This window comes from Dipodomys ordii, unplaced genomic scaffold (genome assembly GCF_000151885.1).
Source record: "Dipodomys ordii isolate 6190 unplaced genomic scaffold, Dord_2.0 Scaffold47, whole genome shotgun sequence".
Classification (NCBI taxonomy): domain Eukaryota; kingdom Metazoa; phylum Chordata; class Mammalia; order Rodentia; family Heteromyidae; genus Dipodomys; species Dipodomys ordii.
The window spans coordinates 5,375,804-5,397,194 of NW_012267263.1; the positions used below are offsets into that span (position 1 = coordinate 5,375,804).

The following is a 21,391-nucleotide window of genomic DNA, read 5'->3' on the forward strand; positions in this document are numbered from 1 at the left end:
TTCCTCAAAAGACTTCACATAGAACTCCCCTATGACCCAGCAATCCCACTTTTGGGCATTTACCCAAATGCTTACAAACAAGACCACACTAAAGCTACCTGCTGAACTTCTGATTGCGGTGAATCCATAGCTTTCCCTTCACCCCACCCATTCCTTTTGAGTACCTACTTACTGGTGTTTTACTTTGCTGAACTTTGATTTTGGCTTTCTAAGAAACTACAGCATTTGAGGTCTCACTTGATTCTATCAAGTTTCAGTTAATACATTTATATACACTTGCATACTACCTATTTACTCGTGAGTTTGTAAGCTATAGAAGACCCAGAAATAAACCTCCAGACATACAGCTATCAATAAAGGAGGCAAAAACATAGGTTGGAAGAAAGACAGTCCCTTCAATAAGCTGGCAAAACTGGATATCCACATGCAGAGAATGGAAACTAGATCCTTGATAAACAGGACTTGATAATAAAGACTTCATAAATGGGAGTGCATCAAACAAAAAAGTTTCTGTATAGTTAAGGACATAGCCAACAAGCTAAAAAGACAGACAATAGAATTGTTGAAGATCCATTGTAACAATGAGATGTACAAGTCGTTATGTGGAAAAACGAACTTTACAACTTTGGTGTGGGGGGAGGTGGGGAGGTGAGGGGGGGGAGATGGGAAGGGATGGGAAGGGGAAACAAAGAAGGAGGCTACAATGCTTGATAAGAAATGTACTCATTATCTTGCCCATGTAATTGTAACCCCTCTGTACAGAATTTTCACAATAAAAACAATTAAAAAAAAAAGAATTGTTGAAGAACTTTGCCAGCTACACATCAGACAACAGCCTACTATGTAGGATATGCAGAAAACTTAAAAAAATTAAACCCTCAAAATCTCAACAACCCAATTAATAAATAGGCTAATGAGCTAGAGATCTTCTCAAAAGAAGAAAAAATGTAATTGTTTTTTGAATTTCATTTTTCAATGAAATTTAATTGCATATACCAATAATAATACATTTTAATATGTTGATGTTGATACATTTCTAATTTAAGTAGTTGTTGGCTTGTTAGGACTTGATCTGCAAACAATCATTTCTCTCAATGTTTATGTATATTATTTTCTTTCCTTATGAGACAAACTAGAATCTCCAACACAATGTTAAATAGAAGTAACAATTAGAGGCAACACTGTTATCCTGATTTGAGGAAAGAACATTTGCAGCTTTATTGTTGAGTATTCTGAGGGACTAAGCTTTTCATTTATTTACTTGTATAGAAGTCCATCATTAGATAAAACAAATTCTTTCCTTAAATACTACTTTGTCAAGAATTATAATTTTTTTACATTCATGTATGGGATTTATTTTTCCAAGTGATTTTCCTATACATACTTTATTTCTTCTTTATTCTGTTAGTATGGTGAGTTACATTAACTGACTTTTCAATGTTAAACCAAAATATGTTCTTGCAATATATCATCTCACTTTGTTATAAGAAATTACTGTACATTTTTCACAAGTTACTAGATTACATATGCTAATACTGTAAGAATGTTTACATCAATTATGATGGGTGCTGGGTTATAATTTTCTTTTTGTATAAAGTTTAAGTATGGGTTACACTACTTTACACAATAAATTGGGTAATTTTCCTTCCTCAATTTTATCAAAGAGTTTTTATAAGACTAGTAATTTACTTTGTATGTTCCACTGGTTATGTACTTATTTAATTTTTGGCTCATCATTTAAAATATTTATTCTATATTTCTTCTCATTGAGTAATTCTTGTTGATCTCAATTCAAGTACATTCATATTTTTTTGTCTTGTGATTTGTCTTGTGTCTTCATTTAACACCACCTAGTAAATTTTTCATTTCTGCTGTTTACCGTTTAGTCCCAAAAAATTCATGTGCTTCTTCCTGTTTACATTTCCCTAATGAAATTCTTTCCTATTTTTGGTCACGATGACAGTGTGTGTGTGTGTGTGTGTGTGTGTGTGTGTGTGTGTGTGTGTGTGAAAACATAACTTGCTTCTAAGCAGCTTATATTTGAGTTGTGAAAATTCTTTTTTTTGGGGGGGTCTCTTTTTATTTATTTATTTTTTAAATCATTTTTATTGTGAAAATACTGTGCAGAGAGGTTACAATTACATGGGCAAGATAATGAGTACATTTCTTATCAAGCATTGTTGCCTCCTCCTTTGTTTCCCCTTCCCATCCCTTCCCATCCTCCCCCCTGCCCCGCCCCCCCCACCAAAGTTGTAAAGTTCGTTTTCAACATAACAACTTGTACTTCTCATTGTTGCAACGGGTCCACCTGTATCCTTATTTCCAGTCTAAATGTGACTCAAAAGAAGCACATTTTTCAGTGACTATACCCTTTTCAGTTCTCTAGAATGCCTCCAGATGGCATTAAAACTCTTTTCCCATTATATTTTGTAGCACAAACAAATGAAAAATTAGTAATATTTAAACTTTGAAGACTGTTCATACTCATTATGCAATCAGAAACTACAACAATCGAACTGTTCAGAACTTTTAAGGGAGTGCCTTGAAAGACAAACTCTACAACCAAACCTATTATATTTAAGAACCAGATCTTGGACAAAATGAAACACACAAAATTATACCCCAGATTGTGATTTCTAATGACTAGCATTTCAATGCTTAATAAGTAATAAGAACACCCAGTCCATAAACAGAAACTCTCACAAAGACTGTCCTAAAATAAGAGAGCAGATGTCACTCACTGAAAGTGACAAAAGCAGTGATTTTGAAAGGAAGGGTTATTGACCCTGTAAGGCCTAAGCAAAATCATTTGTTATAACTCAATAAATAACTGAAATATTGGTACATCAATTTGGTGTTCAATTAATCATTTCATCACACTTACGAAGTCTTTGAATGCTGAGAGGACAACGATAACACAGGGGTAGGAATATATGCTTCATTATTTAAAGATACCAACAAAATCTTGAGTTTCCAAAGACAACTACAATCATATTTTCACATAATTCAGAAGAAGACTGCAGATGCAGGCTTGTTAAATAATAGAGCTACTGCACTGATGTGCGGAAAGAACGTCCTCAGTATGTGTGAGAAGTTTGGCAAGTTTTGACAGTGCTCAGTCTCCAGCCAAAGTATAAAGGGCTCACATCATTTCTCTCCAAGTCCATACCTTCAAATCTCCTTACATTTCTACTTTAAAAAGAGGAACATTTACATTTTCATGGTTCCTTTCTCTCTACTACAGCATATTAAAAAATGCATCAATACCCAAAAGCATTTAAAAAGACATTATCATGAGAAAAGAGAACCCAGCTTCCTTCTATTGTGATTACTACTATTACAAGATAGTTGCACAGTTTCATTTTATAAGACTTATTAAAGAACAGACCTCTCCCAGAGAAATAAGAAAAAGACTTACGATGTATTTGATGTGCCATTGTCTGGACTCTCTGGCTCAGCTTCACCTTTTTCTTAAAAAGGAAGTAGAAAAAATATCAACATGAAAGTCTTGCAATCTTCAAGATTTAAGAGAGATTAAACAAATTTCTATGTTCCTATGCACAGTCTTTCAGAATGTGAAGCAGGAGGCTTTTAAAACATCTTTTATTGTCTGAGGACTAGCTTTGCAAAATTATTTTGTCTTTGCAATGTAATTAGCCTAGGCACAGATCTGTGAGTAGGTATTAAGAAGCTATTTGCAAACAACCAGAGATTTGGAATAGAGACCTTGCCAAGAGATGAATATCATGCAGATGGAATCAGTTTATTTCCCCTCCATTTTACAGAAAATTTAAGGGAATACACCTACTAGCATTTTACATACAAAGCACTCTGAACTTTTATCCCTCTGCTAACACAGGTCAAATGGGGCTAGGCTGAATAAGAACTTGGATGAGAGAATTTTATAGAACATCAAGGTTGTAGTCATGAAATCCTTAAGAATTATACCTCAACCCTGGGTAGCCTTTCCCAAGTTAAAACACAAGAAACCAAAAATCCTTCTTGGCCATCTGATCACATAGATAGTTATGTACATATGGCCATCTGAAATGATGCTAATCCAACTGAACTCCCAGGATAGGGAAATAAGTTGTGTGTGTGTGTGTGTGTGTGTGAGTGTGTCTGTGTGTGTGAGTGTGTCTGGTGTGTGTGTGTGTGTGTGTTTTAATGTACTGTGTGAACTTCTTTTTACTTTCAGTTCCCCCGTCCCAACTTTTTTTTTTTCCCCTGTCATCACTGTTTTTTTATTTTGGTACCCCGTATCTTGTATATACGTTTATCTGATTTGGGAAAGGGAAAGGAACTCACAAAATGGTTAGAAAAGGACAAAGGGTGAACTAATGCAGCAGTGATGTTCACAAGACACTATGTTGGAAATGAACTTTACAACTTGGGGAGGAGGGGAGTTTGAGGGAGGGAAAGTGGGAGAAAATGAGGGAGGGGTAACACTGTTCGATAAGAAATTGTTACTTATGTAGCTGTAACCCTTATGTATATCACTTTTACAATAAAATAAAACATTATTAAAAATAATATTGTGGGATGTGGTCACCAGGAACTTAATGGGTTTAGTTAGGTTAGCCTGTAAAGTAGTTTTATTTTTGGAGTTTTAGGGGCAATTTCTAATCCTAGACCAATTGTGGTATGGAACATGAGCTATCATTGGGTAAGAAGCCTCTTGTTTGGTTTGCTGGAAGCTGAGCATGGAAGAAGAATCAATCAAGCTATGGCTGCTGGTAGTTCTGCATGGGTAAGTGTTAGAACCAGGTTAAATTAAACAAAGAGTATTAATTAGACTAAGAAAAAATGAAATTTAACTGGGACAAAAAAATCCCAGGTAACCTGAGAAAGTAAGTACAGATCGTAGGAATGGAACACACTGAGGTCTGGCATTTACTGAAATTTGCAAAGTGAGTAAAAATAGGGCCAACCTTGAAGGACAGGATCTCCTTGTAGAGAAAAACTCCAGGAGAGTCATTAAAAGGAAAAAATCCAAAGATAAAATTATGAGTTAAACACCAGGTTACTGGAATTCGGTAAATAACAGTGAATCTTAGAAAGAGCCAGAAAACCTGGAAGGGGTTTGATTTTGGGGTATGATAAGTAAGAAATTTGTAATGTGATTTTTGCTTTGAGGACTTATTACTTTGCTTATAGAGACTGTAATTACTATTTCACTAACTTGCTTCTTTGATGGGAAGATTTGGGATAAGGACTCTGCCTTGTGACTTATGGTCTTGGTTACTGGAATGACTGGAATTATAATCGCCATTTTGTAATCACTAAATGCTATCTCGGCTTCTGTAACTTCTTTGCTGATCGTGAAACTACCACTGGCTACCTGTGAGTGGCTATTTGACTTTATTGAGCTATTTACTGAGCGATTTGACATTATTGCTGTTCTTCACTGTCTTGGTATAGTGAGGTGAAGCCACAGCAGCAATAAATACTCCTGGCTGAATTGGCCAAGTGTTGGGGTGTCTTGTTGGGAAATCGGGTACTACATTAAGAGTTGCAAAAAAAGGGGTATGCTAGTGGCATACTGTACTCTTTCAAGTAAGATCTGGTTATCTCCTAGGCTCTTTCAACCTTTTGCTCAGGTCCTCAGGCCTAAGCATTGTACTAAGCCCCATGTGTCAGCTGACAAAGTTAGCCTGCGATCACCTTGTCTCAGGAATGACCTTTTCCTCTATTAGACAATGAATATACCCTAAAAATGTTGTCTAAGCTGAGCTCAAAACAAGCTTCCTATTTTCTTTTTCCTATAGCAAACAGCTATGAGAAAAGCTAGGCAAGAGTTAGATAGGGTTCAAAAATCCAACTAGATATTTAAAATCTGGGTTGTGTGCACACCTGGTCCAAGGACAGAAATGTGAGAAATAGCCACTTAGCCAAAAGTTGATCATGTAGGAGAAAACCAATGTCTCAAAATGTTTGCTGATAATGTACTAACTGGTCAGGGTCCCAGATTATGGGAAATCAAGTTAAAGCAAAAGCAACAGATTAATAAACTTGTTCTAACACTTATACTTTATTATTATACTGGGTCAATGCTATGCTCATTTAGAAGCCACATGAAGCCTCATCAACTGGCTTCTGTGCTAGAAAAAAATTTTTTTTCCCATTGAACCACCATCATTCCTGATACAATTTCCAAAGAGAGTCATAAGGCTGCAGATAAAAGATACGACTCTCATATATTGATTTGTCTATCCCCCTTTGAATTTGGAGAAACCGTTTACTCTCCCTGGGTAGAGCTGCCAGCAATTATGCCTTGTACCATTATAATCAAGAATGTAACATAGCAGTCTCAGCTATAGCAAATAACAGTAAATATTCCAAACAATTTATGCCAGAAAAGAGAGAATCAGTAATATAAAGAAGAGGAGGAGGCAACAATGCTGGATAAGAAATGTACTCATTACCTTGCTCATGTAATTGTAACCCCTCTGTACAGTATTTTCACAATAAAAAACAATAACCCACAGGTGTAGAGGCCACAGGCTGGATTGCACATGGGAACTGGGGGCTACAGGAGTCATGGGCTGGCTTCAGTTCTGGACAAAGCTGCAGCTGATTATCTTTGCTTTTAGCAGCACTTATGTTGTGGCAACAGGGAAAACAGAATAGGTTCTGGTAAATAGGAAGGGTACCATGGGGCCAAATGGGACATTTAGGAACGGTGTTAGTGTGAGCATTCTTAGCAACTTCAGTGCTACAATGAATTAAGCTATTTGGGGAAAAGTGAGCTCTAGATAAAGCCAGGGAATACATTTTTTTTCCTCTCAGAAAGAAAAGAATGAAAACATTTCCCCCAACGTTTTGAAAATTTCGGTGATGCAATTTCTGAGGTTAATCTGAAATATTTAAGGACACAAGCCATAGAGAATTGTAGCGTCTTTATCAAGACCCAAGGGAAGATGATGAAGGTAAGCTAGAAAACTCTCAGTATGAAGTCTGGTTGGATACTCAGGAGATGCCTCCCTGCAGCCCACAGAGAGGACTGATTGGGGTCAGCTAGTTGATCTCATGTGCCTTCTTAATGGATACTACCCCTCAGATGCTTTGGGAGGGAACTTATACTGGTCATTAACAAGCTGGACATAAGAGACTTGCTTAGGGACAGTGCAGCTATTGTGCATGTGGAAAAACAATTACAGAGTAGCAGGATTGAGCCACCAAGAAGGCTAGATATATGTATTAATGCATATACAACCCTGTGTATGTATGTGTATGTTACATGCATTTGAGCATGTTACATGTTTTTTCAGTTGACACTCTTCTTTTCTGATGATGTCACTAATATAGAACTATATGCTACAGGAGAAGAGGTTAGGGTTGGGAATGTAGTTCAGTGGTAGATTGTATACTTAGCATGTGTGAGGCCATGGGTTTAATTCCCTTTCTCCAAACCCTATCCTTTTGTTCTTAATTCTAAATAGCTATAGATTTCTTCTTCTATTGGCAATATCTAAAATATTTAAATTCTGTTCAGGAACTATTAATGAGTTATCCTCATAAATATTAATTTAGATAATTTAATCTTTGGACCTGTCTATAGGTCAATTACATATATTACAAACCAATGACCAGCATTTGCAGAATCATAATTTAAATATTAGATATTAAAAGACAAAGTATCATGGGTGGATCTATGCAGAAGGAAATGTACTAAAGCTAAATGAAAGCAAATATTCCTGACATTTATGTCCAATGAGCTCTCATTCTTTTTATTCCTTTATGTTAAAGGTTAGTTTTTTGTCTAAGTAAATACTAGAACTTTTCTAAAAGATTTTTATAGTGTTTATTATCTATCTATCTATCTATCTATCTATCTATCTATCTATCTATCTATCTATCTATCTATATCTAGAATCTATCTATCTATCTATCTATCTATCTATCTATCTATCTATCTATCTATCTATCTATATCTAGAATCTTATCTATCTATCTATCTATCTATCTATCTATCTATCTATCTATCTATCTATCTATCTTTTTATCCATTATCTGTCTGCTTTTGTGCTGTTATCAGGACTTGTTCTTGCAGATTAATTTGGAGCGAATTTGTATCTTTACAATAGTGAATCTGATTATCATACCTTCTATTTATTTAGGTCTTCTTTAATATGTTTTGATAATTTGTAATTTTCTTTATTGAAGTAGTACCTAATTTGACCAGGCTTGTGATTTAGTAAGTTATATTTCTCAGCCTAGCATTAGTTAACATTTTTAAATTGTGTTGTCCATTTGTTCATAAAGAAAAGTGCAACTGGTCATGTGTACATCAAAATTGTATCTTTAGTTCTAGTAATTTATCCGTATGTTGTTTGAGTTTTCTACAACTGTATAATTTGAAATGAGATTTTTTTCCATTCTCACACATACTTATATAAATATTTGTTACCTTGATCAAAGGTTTTCTAGCTGAGCCCATGTCTTAATCTAATTGTTAGGAGCATGCTATATTACTTCAGTATTTAAAAAGACATTTTTTTCTAAGATATTCTTGAATGTATCATTTGTGCTAATGAAGTAACCTTCTATTTTCAATTTAATAAATTTTTTAACTGGTCTTGGGGCTTGAACTCTGGGCCTGGGCTCTTTCACTCAAGGAGAGTGCTCTACCACTTGAGCTACAATAACATTTATGACTTTTTCTGTGATTAACTGGAGATAAGAGTCTTATTGACTTTCCTGACCAGGCTAGCTTCAAATTGTGATCCTCATCCCTCAGTCTCCTGAGTAGTTAGAATGACAGGAGTGAGCCTCCAGATTTCACCTTATTAAGTAATTTTTTCTTTTCTTTTCTTTTTTTTTTGGTCGGTTGTGGGCCTGGACTCTGGGCCTGGGCACTGTCCCTGAACTCTTCAGTTCAAGGCTAGCACTCTACCACTTGAGCCACAGTGCCACTTCTGGCTTTTTCTGCTTATGTGGTGTTGAGGAATTGAACCCAGGGCCTCATGCATGCAAGGCAAGCACTCTACCACTGAGCCACCTTCCCAGCCCTAATTTTTTCCTTGAATTACATAAATAGCAAGTTTTTTGGGGGGTCAGTTTTGGGGTGCTAATTCAGCCTTCTGGCTCATAGCTGGTGCTCTACCAATTTGAGCCATATCTCCAGGCCGACATTGTGCTGGTTAATTGGAAATAGATTCTTGTGCATGACTTTGCCTAAGCTGGTTTCATACCACAATCTTCCTTTCTCAGGCTCCTAAGTAGGTAGGATTAGAGGGATGAATCTCAGGAGCCGTATATAGTGAGTTTTAATAAATATTTCTAATAAGCATTTATTGAAAGAATATTCTGTTTCAATATTTAATAAAGTGAATTATATCATTATACTTAATAGAACTTTGAATTCCTAGAACTTCAAAATCATAAATAATATTTTAAATTATATTTTGATGAATATTAGTATTTCCTTAAGGTTTTACATTTATGATCATGAATAAAATTAACCTGTAATTTCTTTTTTCTTTGTACTGTTCTTTGTTGTTTTTTTTTTTTTGGTCTGGTCGTGGGGCCTGAACTCTGGGCCTGGGCACTGTCCCTCAGCTCTTCAGCTCAAGGCTAGCTCTCTACCACTTGAGCCACAGCGCCACTTCCGGCTTTTTTCTTTTTGCTTATGTGGTGCTGGGAATCGAACCCAGGGCCTCAGGCATGCAAGGCAAGCACTCTACCACTGAGCCACCTTCCCAGCCCCTGTTCTTTGTTTTTCTGTGAAGGCTATGCTGGCCTGGTAGAAAGAGTTGGAAACTGCTATTCTTGTCCTAAACTTCAAAAATGGTATCAGTTGAAATTTTTCTTCCTGTGATTTCAGTAGAATTCCTGGTGGAAAGTGTCTAGCTCTGGAACTATGCATGAAATGATTTTGAAAAAACAATTGAGCAAATTTTTTAAACAATTGTAAATTTTATATAAAACATATGTAAGATTTTAAAAATCATTTCAATTATGTTTTTTTTTAATCTAATTTTGAAAAAGTTGTTTATATTTTATTACTGTTTTGACCAGAGGAATGTGGTTTGTTCCTCTTTGTATCCCTGTGGTGATTTGCGCTTTTCCAGGAAATTCCTCTATTCATACTTTTAAACAACAAACATTTGGCTGTATATGTGCAAAATCTGTGTTTTCTATCGTGTTAATTTCTATTTTTGTCTTTTTTAAATTAAAAAGTTCTGTTTGGGGTTTACTTCACTCTTTTTTTTTTACTTCACTCTTCTGAAGATGGATACACAGTTCTTCAGTTTTTTTTCCCTAATATAAGCAATTAAAGCTATAAACATCCTTCTGATGTTTGTACATTTCCTCTGTTGGAATACTAAGTATTTTATTGCCTTATAGTTTGAAATATGTACTAATATCTAAAGCACTTCTTCATTTTTAAACATACACATGCCTATAGTCAGAGAGCATGATCAGATCAGCACAAAACTGATCTTCTGAAATTTGTTGAACTTGTTTTATGGTCCAAAATCAGCTTGTCATTTTCCACATATACAATTGGGACTTTGAAAGTATGGTGTCAATTTTTATACATATTCCTGATTTGCTTAAAAAAGAATATTTTGTATCTACTGGTCATGGGTTTTTGCTAATTTTATTGTTTAAATATTATATATCTTTATTTTCCAATACAAATGGTTTAAATCAGGGCATTATACTTGGTAGGCAGGTACTCTAATCACTGAGTAAGTCTGTCAGCTCCCTTTTTTGTGTTGGTTATTTTTGAGGTAGGGTCCTCCTAAGATCTGTCTCTCAAGAAGCTGGAATTCTAGGCATAAGATACCATGTCCAGGACATTCTTATTTATTTATTTAGCAATATACAGAATTCTTGGTTAGTAATTATTTTCTCTCACCTGAGTAACATTATTATTTCACTGTTATCTCCCACTGCTAATGTTGTAAGATTGTATGGAAGTTTACTTTTTTGATGATATTAAAAAGTATTTTAAGATTTTTCTTTATGCACATGCCAATAATAAGACCATGTGGCGTTATCCTGTTTAGTGTTCAGAGGCTTCCATTCATCTGTGGGTTAGTGTCTTTCTGGAAAATTCACAGCAATAACGGCATTTAATATTTACCCCTTTTTCCCCCTTCCCAGACATTTCATAGAATTCTCCTTAGCCATATGCTAGATTTTCCTGCTTTTTTTTTTTTAAATCTCTTCTATGTCCTATTTTCCATTTCTGTTTCTAGGCTCCATTCTAGATCAATTCTTAATTTTCCAGTTCATTCATTCATTCTTGGTTCTAACGTGCTGTTAAACCTGTCCATGAAAATTTTAGTTTCTATTTTTTTCCTCTACAAATGCTGTTTAGCATTTCTTCAAATCTTGCTCCTTCTGTTTTGATAATCTGTTTCCTGAGTCTAGTAATTATAGGATGGGACCATTTTATAGTCTAGCCTTAGTAATTCTTTTTTCTTTCTTTCTTTCATTCATTCTTTCTTTCTTTCTTTCTTTCTTTCTTCCTTCCTTCCTTCCTTCCTTCCTTCCTTTTTTTGGTTGGTTGTGGGGCTTGAACTTAAGGCTTTGACACTGTATCTGAGCTTTTTTGTTCAAGGTTAGTACTCTACCACTTAAGTCACAGTGTCACTTCTGGCTTTCTGGTGGTTACTTGGAGATAAAGAGTCTCATGGACTTTCCTGCCTGGGCTGGCTTTGAATCATGATCCTCAGATCTCAGCCTTCTGACTAGCAAAAATTGTAGGTGTGAGCTATTGCTGCTCACTAAGGCTGGGTAATTCTAACTCAATTCCAATATATGAATGAGCACACAGAGTTTCTGCTGCCTGTTCTTTCCTCATCTTGCACACAGCCTCTTATTTCATTTTATGTAAAGTGCTATTGATAATGACTAACTCATTTTCCTAGGAATATTATTTATTTGATCATTACCTATTCTCCATTTTCTTTGTTTTATATCCTGGAGTTGACCTTTCTACTCTGGTTAACTCCCTTTCATTTTCCTGTGTTTTAGGAAAAAAAAAAAACACTTTTCATGTTCCAGATTCTAGACTTCATTTGCTACTTTTAGTTTTTAATTCCAAAGTGCTTATTCAATAACAACTTCTTATCAATCTCTTTTTAATCCAACACAAATAATTACAAATCTTTCTGAAAACTGTGATTATACCTGCACATTTTTCTTATTTTCCTTAAATTACAAAGATTGCTTTTTTTTTTTTTTTTTGCTAGTCTTGGGGCCTAAACCCAGGGTCTGGGCACTGTCCCTAAGCTTCTTTTGTTCAAGGCCAATATCCCACCACTTCAGTCACAGTGCCACTTCTAGCTTTTTCTGCTTATGTGGCACTGAGGAATCGAACCCAAGGCTTCATGTACGCTAGGTAAGCACACTACCACTAAGCCATCTTCCCATCCCCCAAGATTCCTTTTGGGATCAGTCCTTTTTTATGCTCAATGGTTATACATATAAAAACAGAAGGTATCTTACTTTGGGTATGCAGAATTTTTGAGAAAAACTGACCAGTGCCCAGCCTGTTTCAATATTTAAGTATTGAATGGTACATGTAATACTTAAATATTATGAAATAACAAGTTGATATTATAAAATAAAGTTTTTATTTTAAAAAGTTTTACAAAAACTCTTCATTGGTTTCAGCAAACCACTATAAAAGATGGGACAACTGAGTAACAATTGCCTAGTGCTAGGTATCCTCACCACCTTCCCTGACTTTTCTCTAGCTGAGCATGATGGTTCTGGGGTATCTGAGAGCATTTTCCTGAATATCTTTTTTTTCGTGAAAACTCTTTTGCCTTTCAGTGGTCCAGTGGGGAGCCTCAGTTCTACAGACACATCCACTACAGACACATCCACTAGCTCAAAGTGATTTTCTTCTTCAAACATAGCAACTGAAAAATATGTTATCAGCCCACTGTGCTCATGAAATTAACAAAGCCCAGCCTATGTGGATGTACTCTTTTAGGATGGGAACAATGTAGTTTATGCATCTTAATGTCCTAGACAAAATTAATATTGGTAGTGCCAAAGAAGAGATTTAAGATACTATTTCATGGAGTGCTCCTGTCTTTGATAACAAAATTCATGTGTTTTATTGGCCAATGATTAAGGAAACTACTTCCTTACAGTCTGCCCATTTCAAAGATGATATGGACTATACGTCATGCAAGTTGGGATTTTTCTTCATAAATTCTAAAGTCATTTATTTTGAAGTCTTTGAACCGTTTCTTTATTTTAAGAAAATCATTTATTTGCCTTTTAATTTTTTTCCTCTTCACATATATTAAGACACAACTCTAACAATATGCAAACTCCTCCCACATAGGATTATGTTGAAATTCTTTCTTCCTTTAATATTAGCACTCAGGGTCACCAAGAATCATATCCATTTGGGGAACACTTGAACAAATGGTCCACTTAATTTGGTTTGTTCAGTGAATTCCTTCATCAGCCATTGATTCATCTTCCCTCTCTCTCACTCCCCCATTTACAGCTATAGAAACAGACTTTCTTACTTGGATTATTGTGTCCAGAAGATACAAGCTGAGAGTCCTGAAAGAATAAGAAATATCAATTAATTTGACTATTTTGGCTTTTTAATCCCACACTGAATATGAGATATTTTACTGATCATTCAGAAGCAAGTCATTGATCATAACTACCATCTACTGTCATGAGACTATGCTTGTTAAGTAGTTCTGAGAAAATAGTTCATAACCACATTTATTTTGTATTAATGACTTTTGTTTTATTTATTGAGGTGAAATTCATATAACATAAATCATTTTGAAGAAAACAATTCAATGGCATTTAGTGCATTCACAATGCTGTATAACCATCACCTCTATCTAGTTGCAAAGTACTTTCATCACTCCCAAATAAGGACTCCTACCCATTAAGCAATGGCTCCTCATTTCACTTTTCCTTTCAGTGACTAATTTTCATCTTTGTCTATGGATTTAACTATTTTACATATTTTGTATAAACAGAATCATATAGTACAGGACCTTTTAGATATGGCTTCTTTCAATTAGCATAATATACCTGAGTTATTGGCTTATTTCACTTAATATGATTTTTATGTTTGGAAAATATATACCATATTGTTTTTATCCATTTGTCTATTGATGGGTGTTTGGACAATTTCTACCTTATAGCTAACATAAACACTGCTTTTATGAATACATATACATTCATTTCTTTTCTGTACATACTTATGAGTGAAATTTTGGGGTCATAATCCATGTAAAATTTTGCATTCCTACCACAAATGCATGAAGGTTCCAATTTCTCCAGAGCCTCAACAACACTTGTTATTTCCTGTTTTTTAAAAAAATCTAGCCAGCCTTGTGGGGATAGAGTGGTATCTCACTGAGTTTTGACTTACCTAAAAACTAGTGTCATTGAGCATTTTTTTCAAGTGTTTGTTGGCTATTTGTAAATATTCTTTGAATAGGTACCTATGCAATTCCTTTGCCATTTTTAATATCATTATTATTTAGTTAAAAGAGTTCACTATACAGTCTGGATACTGTATCTTTATTAGACACATTACTTGTCAATATTTTCTCCATTCTCTTAATTATCTTTTCCCTTCACTGAAGTTCTATATTGAACAAAAGTTTTCAATTTTAATGAAGTTTTAAAAAATTTTTCTTTTGTTGCTTATTCCTTCAGAGTCCTATCTAAGAATCCATTGCTTAATCTGATAAAGGCTTAAGTCTGTTTTCTTTTTATGAGGTTTATGGGTTTAGTTCCTGAATATAGTTACTGATTTATTACATTATTGACTCAGAATGTAACTCACTTTCTTCTGAATGTACCTTATTGCCAGAACCTCTCTGCAGAGATTGGCAACCTTCTTTTCCACCAAAGACAATGTACTGAATGAACATCTGTTGTCAATCACACAGAGGTTGACAAAAAGATCATTACAGATACACCTTTATCTGCAAGGGTACAATTCCAGTATTATACAGTATTTTAATAGATACTACTCAGAGATTGAACCTGATTTTGTTTCTATTAAAGTGAGATGTGAAATTATGTCTTGAGAATTCACCATCACCCTCCTTTGCAAAATTCTCATTTAACATGAAATATAAGGGTAAAATAAAAAAAGACTTGAGATCATAGGCATGTAAAAATAATAGCATAAAAATTCTAACATAACTCCTTTATAATTCTGGTATGTGGAATAAAAATCCATTGAGATGGAATTAACTTCTATGATGTGGCTTAACATATTTGAACAGAATTTAATGGGGCTGAATGGGACTTATGCCATATTCAAGTTCAAGTAAGAATGTCTGTTGTAAAAAAGGAATTCCAGGGACTAGCATAAAATGAGCCAGCCTGGTGGGCAGGATCTGGGTGAGAATAGAAAAGGAGAATCCTTGCTCTGTTGGTAGATGCCAATTAAACCTCACTCAGTGTGTTGGTAAAAATGAGCCATTTATCTGAAGAAAGAACCAGTTCAAATCTTACTCTGAGGTTCAGATTTTAGAAACAGTTATATGATAAGATCTTATTCTTGAAAAATAGGCTAAAATTCAATCTACCAAAAAATGACTGGCCTATTTTGGATATATGTTATTAGATATCTACAGTTACATTCACCAGGTAAACTGCTGTGTTTTCATTCCTTTGTATTTAAATTTTAGAGTTTATATCTGAACATGTTAGTTTTATAAGGCTTTCATTTGTGACAAAAATTGTGGGCCCTAGAGGTAATGCATCTGGGCTGTATGTAAATTTCTCCTCTCATTCACCATCTGTTACCAAAAATAAAACTGACAGTTTTGAACAATAGATAATGAAAATTATAATTGTTTATTTTTAGATAATGTTAAACATGGAACTTTAGTGCAAATAACTGGTTTGAAGTTTATTTGTAGTTTTTGATGCATGCTAGCAAACTCAAGAGGGAGATATATAGTAAATTTTCTAACTCCAAAGCATCTCCTTTTACATTGGCTGGCTTTCTTTCTCATCCTAGGTTATAAAGAGAAAGGCAGAATTCTCAGTTCTGTAATGATGCTGGAATTCTTCTTTATAAATCTTTACAAAAAGTACTCAGCAAGAATAGTTACAGACCAAATCTAATGGCAACAGATTTATGGCCACCTGAAATGCTTATGAGCTGCCTATGGACCAGGACACCTCCTTCTGAAATAAGGAAAACATCCTACACTTTTTTTGAGTTCTTTATTTGCATTTCAAAACTTATGAGATTGATGGAAATGAGAGGGAAAAGGGCAGAGCAAAATCATTTTCTTCTCTCTTGGTTGGATACCTGGTAAGGGCAGCCAATTTGAAGGAGTCATGCACTGTTTTTTTTTTTTTAAAGCAAATCCAATTACTTTTGAGAGTTGAAGAATGAGGCTGCAATGCCTGTAGTGTTTGTCTATGGAATTGTAACTTCCAATTCAGTCCTCAGAGAATTAACAGAAGTAGCCAGTGCATTATCAATTGACTTTACTATGCATTATGTTTTTTAATATTCTGACAAAATGAGGAAATTATTTTCAGTATTGAGCTAAACAATTTAGTGGCACTGGAAATTTAGAATGCTCAATAAAACTGACTTTTCCTTGTGAGATCAAATAGCCCCTTTAATCCTATTAAGGCCTACATTTTATTATTTGCCAGTCTTTTGGGGGATTTTGCCTTTCAAATTCCAGAAACAACTCTAGCCCAATACTTAAGCAATAATGATAATCTCAAACTTTCATTGTCTAATTAATCAATTGCCATGTGTAGCTGTCAACATATTAATTTTGTTGAGATAAAGATTAAGAGTTACACTCTCGGACTCATGTATAGTGTGCCCATCTGCTAAATGCAAGTCCCTTGCTGGGTTCCCTCCTGGAATTTTAAGACAAACAAAGGATTTTAAGACAAACAAACAAAAGGATGCACTCTGTGAAAATTAATAACCACTTTTATATTAGGAAAAGACTGGCACTCCCAAGATATCTGCCCACTAATTCCCACAAGCTGTGAATATGTCCTCTCACTTCGAGAAAGGGACTTTGCAGAAGTCATTCCATGAATAAATTTGAGGTAGGAGATTATTCATGGAAGCCATTATAATCTCAGGGCTCCTAAAAAGGACAAGAGGATTCCAGAGAAGTAAAAGATATGATCAAGGAAGCAGAGGTGATAGGATCGTACATCCTGAGTAAGGAAGGAGGCATCTGGAAGTTGTGTCTGTGCCTGCAAGACACAGTTCTTCCCTGGGGCTTCCTTAAGGAAGGCAGCCCTGCCTATACTCTGATTTTTCTCAGTGGCGCTGATCTTAGACTTCTGACCTTCACAGTGTAAGGCAACAAGTATGTATCTGATTCATTAAATGTGTGGTAGAAACAGGAAAGATACAACTATGTTTCATTTGTACAAGATAAATGATCAGTACTTATACTGAGCCACTTGAAAAACACTATTAAAATCATTAAATACTCTTATACTTTGTAAAGGCACATATTCATACTTTCTTGGGCAAGGTAAACAGCCCTAAAGGTCAAGCAGTTCCATGAAAATCCTAGAATATAATAAACTTCTAGAACTTATTTGTCTTGCATAATTGGACCAATATTTCCTAATAATCACTGCACTATACTCCTGCTAACTACTATTATAATACTCCCCACTTCTACAAGTTTGACTACTATGGCTATTACATATAAGTGAGGTCATACAGTATTTTTCTTTCTGTGACTGGCTTATTTCAGTCAGCATAAAGTTTATGATATATACAATATTTACCTTTATGTATATGATATCTTTATGTATACCACACATATCATATATACACACATCATAGATGTAGCACATCTACCTGCGCACCATAAATATGAATGATATACAGCATGATAGACCAGAAATGTGAGTACAGTTAACAACATTATATTGATAATATTGCATGCTTAAAATCCGAATTGGAAGGTATGCTAGTAGGGCTCATTTTGGAGTTTCTTTTTTTTTTATTTTATTTGTGAAGATACTGTACAGAGGGGTTACAATTACATGAGCAGGATAATGCATCATTTTGGAGTTTCTTGAACGATGGCAGTAATCTTTTTATAAAAAAAAGCAATACGTGAGGTGGGACAGATATTGATTAGCCTGTTGTGATGATTACCTATTTTGTAAATAGGCAAATACTGAATCATCACACTCATTGCTTTAAATATGTTTTTATCAGCAATTTACTAAAATTATCAAAATGAAAAATGTTCATCTTGCGAGGTAGCTCACACTGGCCTGGTACTCATTATGTATCCCAGGCTGGTCTCTAACTTGAGATCCTTCTGCCTTTCTCTTCCTGAGGGCAAAGGTTCAATGTATTTGCTACCATGCTCAGTCTATACTAATGATATAAAATTTCTGTTTCTCTTCAAGAGTAAAGTTATTGCTTTTTCTTAAGTGTTTACATGGAAAAGGACATTCAGGGAAAGTTAGAACAAAATTTTCTTTGGGGTATTCCCAATTATGTCAAAACCAGTCACAGATACGTATATTTAACAAAAATGCTTCTTTGACTGTATTTTGGACAGGAATTATTTTTTGTCAAATCATATGCAAATATTCATTTTATTCTAAATGTGGTAAGATGCCATTGGAAACACATAATGCAGAAACTAGCTAAATTTGCATGTACTTAAAGGAGTACAAGTCTAAGAACTTCAGATAGATTCCACTTAAGATGTACAATGAGATTCTACTTTATTCACTAGGTGTTGTCAGCAAAGCATAAACAATTTCTTATCTGATTCTTTACTGAAGATGTCTGTTGGTCTCTGATTTTTTAAAAATGGTACTAGGGTTTTGAACACACTAAAGTCTTCAACTACACCATTAGCCCTTTTTGCTTTAGTTATGTTCTGGAGTCTAATGCTTTTGCCTGTAGCTAGCTATGGTCCAATGTCCTTATACTTATGATTCCTCCTACTTATGCAGCTGGGATCACAGATATGCACCAACATGCTTGTTTGTTTGTCATATCTCTTTCTATCTTCTAAGTAGCTGGGATAACAGGCATGAGCCACCACACTTGGTCTTTTTTCCTTTTTTTTGGTCTCAGAGTGCTGGGATCAAGTGATCCTCTTACATCAGTCTTCTGGATATAGGAGACCAGAGGCATATTTTACTCTACTTGTCTCAGTCTCTAAACAATAAATTATAGGGAAAATTAGAAGAATATACTAAAATATAGAATCAAGAATCCTGAAATAAATCTACGTATTTATCTGAAATTCAACTAGTGGGAGAAAAAAATGAGCTAATATATTGATAGTGTTATAATAATTACTAAAAAGACAGAGTCCTATGCTACATCATCTCCACGTACTTTTAAACCAAAAAAAACATACGAAAGAGCTAGAATAAAAGAGACTACTGTAAGCATGTTTTAACAAGGGAGACTTTTTTCCCCACTGACCTGAAAATTAAACACTTTTCTAGTATCAAAGGCACATAAATAAGGTTACAAAATGGTTCCATTATAAGTAATAGACAAATGAATAAGATATAAGGAGTTACTACAAATCATTTTTATGAAGTGGCAGTGGATATGAATGGGCAATTTGCAAAGGAAAAACAGTCCCCGTTCAAGCTTAGAAGTAATTGGGGAAATGCAAATTAGAACAATGAGATATCAACTTTTCATCCATCACACAGACACAATGATAAAATTCCAGATAATATTAATCATGTGATACATAGAAAGAACTCCTGAAATACAGCCAAGTGTAAAGGTGGTTTTTCAAGGCTCTGATGCTGTAACCACTGCTCTTGATGCCCTTATTGGGCAACTTTATTGTGGCAGGCTCTGAAGAGGTACACACAAATGGGCTGCAGTAACAGAATTTGTAATAGGCCATACGCAATCTCAATGTCCATTAAAAGGAGCTTGCTTTAAATCAGTTGCAGTAAAACTGTACCACCCAATCATTTACTGCTGTTTAGAAAGATGATGAAAATCTCTATAGGCTAGCTAGAAGATCCTCGAATATACTTTGTTAAGGGAAGTGAAAATCAACTCTTAGAATGGAATTTACTCTTATAAGAGCAGTGAATAATTATTTCAAATAATTCAATTTAGAATGTTGCAATATTGTTATTCACCAATGATATTAATGTACTATGACAATCTGGAAAAGTCTATTATAAAATGTTTTGACTACTATAGAGTTAAAGTTAAAAAATTGCACATGAAGATATGCACATGTAACTCATAGGGACAATGACTAGGTATACACTGTGACTCTTGATTGTAATCTCTGGGTTGGGATATAGACTCTGGTGGGCTATAGACTAGTTGAATTTAATTTTGTGACTGATTTTTCTGTTTTTCCTTAGCAAGCATAGGAATTACATTTTAGGTCTTAAAAATATGTTAAGCTTTAAGAAAAGGTATTCAAAAGAAGCTAAGTATCACATGTCTTAAATTCTAAGACATTCATTTTAAGGGAAACCATTAATTTAATAGTAGCTTTCCAGGAAAAAAAGGCCAGGACATACAATCTCATCGACTGTGATTGTAAGATGTGACTGTAAGATGCATTTCAATCTCACTAATGTTTTTAGATAAAATGACAGGTATAACAAGCATTGCATTTTGCAGAATATGAAACAGGTAAGAAAGACAGCCAGCTCAATTCTTTCCTTGTGATGAATAAATGTGTACTTGTAGAATGTTGAAGGTCAGATTCACATGCCTGGGACAGGAATATTGACATGGGAAAAAGATAGTGAAGAGTCAATGCATGTCCACTACAAATGACTACACCAGCAGAGCACATTCCCCACAGTGATGCAAGGACTCACCTTATTTGGAAATGGAAATTTGCTTGGTTCCACTTTGCCAGGTGCTTGAATAGCAGAAAGTGGTGGAAGCCAGGTCATCTCCTAAAGAGGGGGATAAAAATCAAACACTACTGTGATATACAGAGTATGAAATCAGGAGCATGTAGAGCAGCCGTTCAGATGTCATGATAAGGCGTGAGAAGGACACGAGTGAATAGGGTATTAAGAGATATGTGTTAAGGGATGTGAATCCCATTTTCGTGATTTGTTTTCCTAATGTGATCAATTCTCAGTTCCTTGGCCATTCTATATGTTAGGAAAGTCTTATATTCCCATTTTCATTTCATTTAAAGTTCCCTAATAAAGAGACAGCCCAATAGTATAGGTTCTATGGAAAATGCCATAAAAAGGAGGGCTGTAGACTTATTCTACAACATTCACATGATGTCTCTGAAGGAACATACAAGTGTGTTTTTAATTTTAGGTGTCTTTATTACAGTAGCCATTTATACTATTGGAGATAAAGAGTAAATTCCCACGAAGTTCCACCCCCACACTGGTCTTCCTAAAAATGGTGCAGTGAAAAAAC

The 21,391-nt window shown here is 34.8% G+C and overlaps 1 protein-coding gene across 1 annotated transcript in view; it reads right to left on the reverse strand.

The window, feature by feature from the left end:
* Positions 1-21,391, reverse strand: part of Aff3 (AF4/FMR2 family, member 3) — a 436,486-nt gene that overhangs the window by 172,391 nt on the left and 242,704 nt on the right. The window contains exons 6-8 of the mRNA XM_013019735.1: positions 20,824-20,904; positions 13,509-13,545; positions 3,419-3,470 (exon numbers count right to left, since the gene is read on the reverse strand). Of these exons, the coding sequence (XP_012875189.1) occupies positions 3,419-3,470; positions 13,509-13,545; positions 20,824-20,904 (170 nt within the window). The remainder of the gene's footprint in view (positions 1-3,418; positions 3,471-13,508; positions 13,546-20,823; positions 20,905-21,391) is intronic.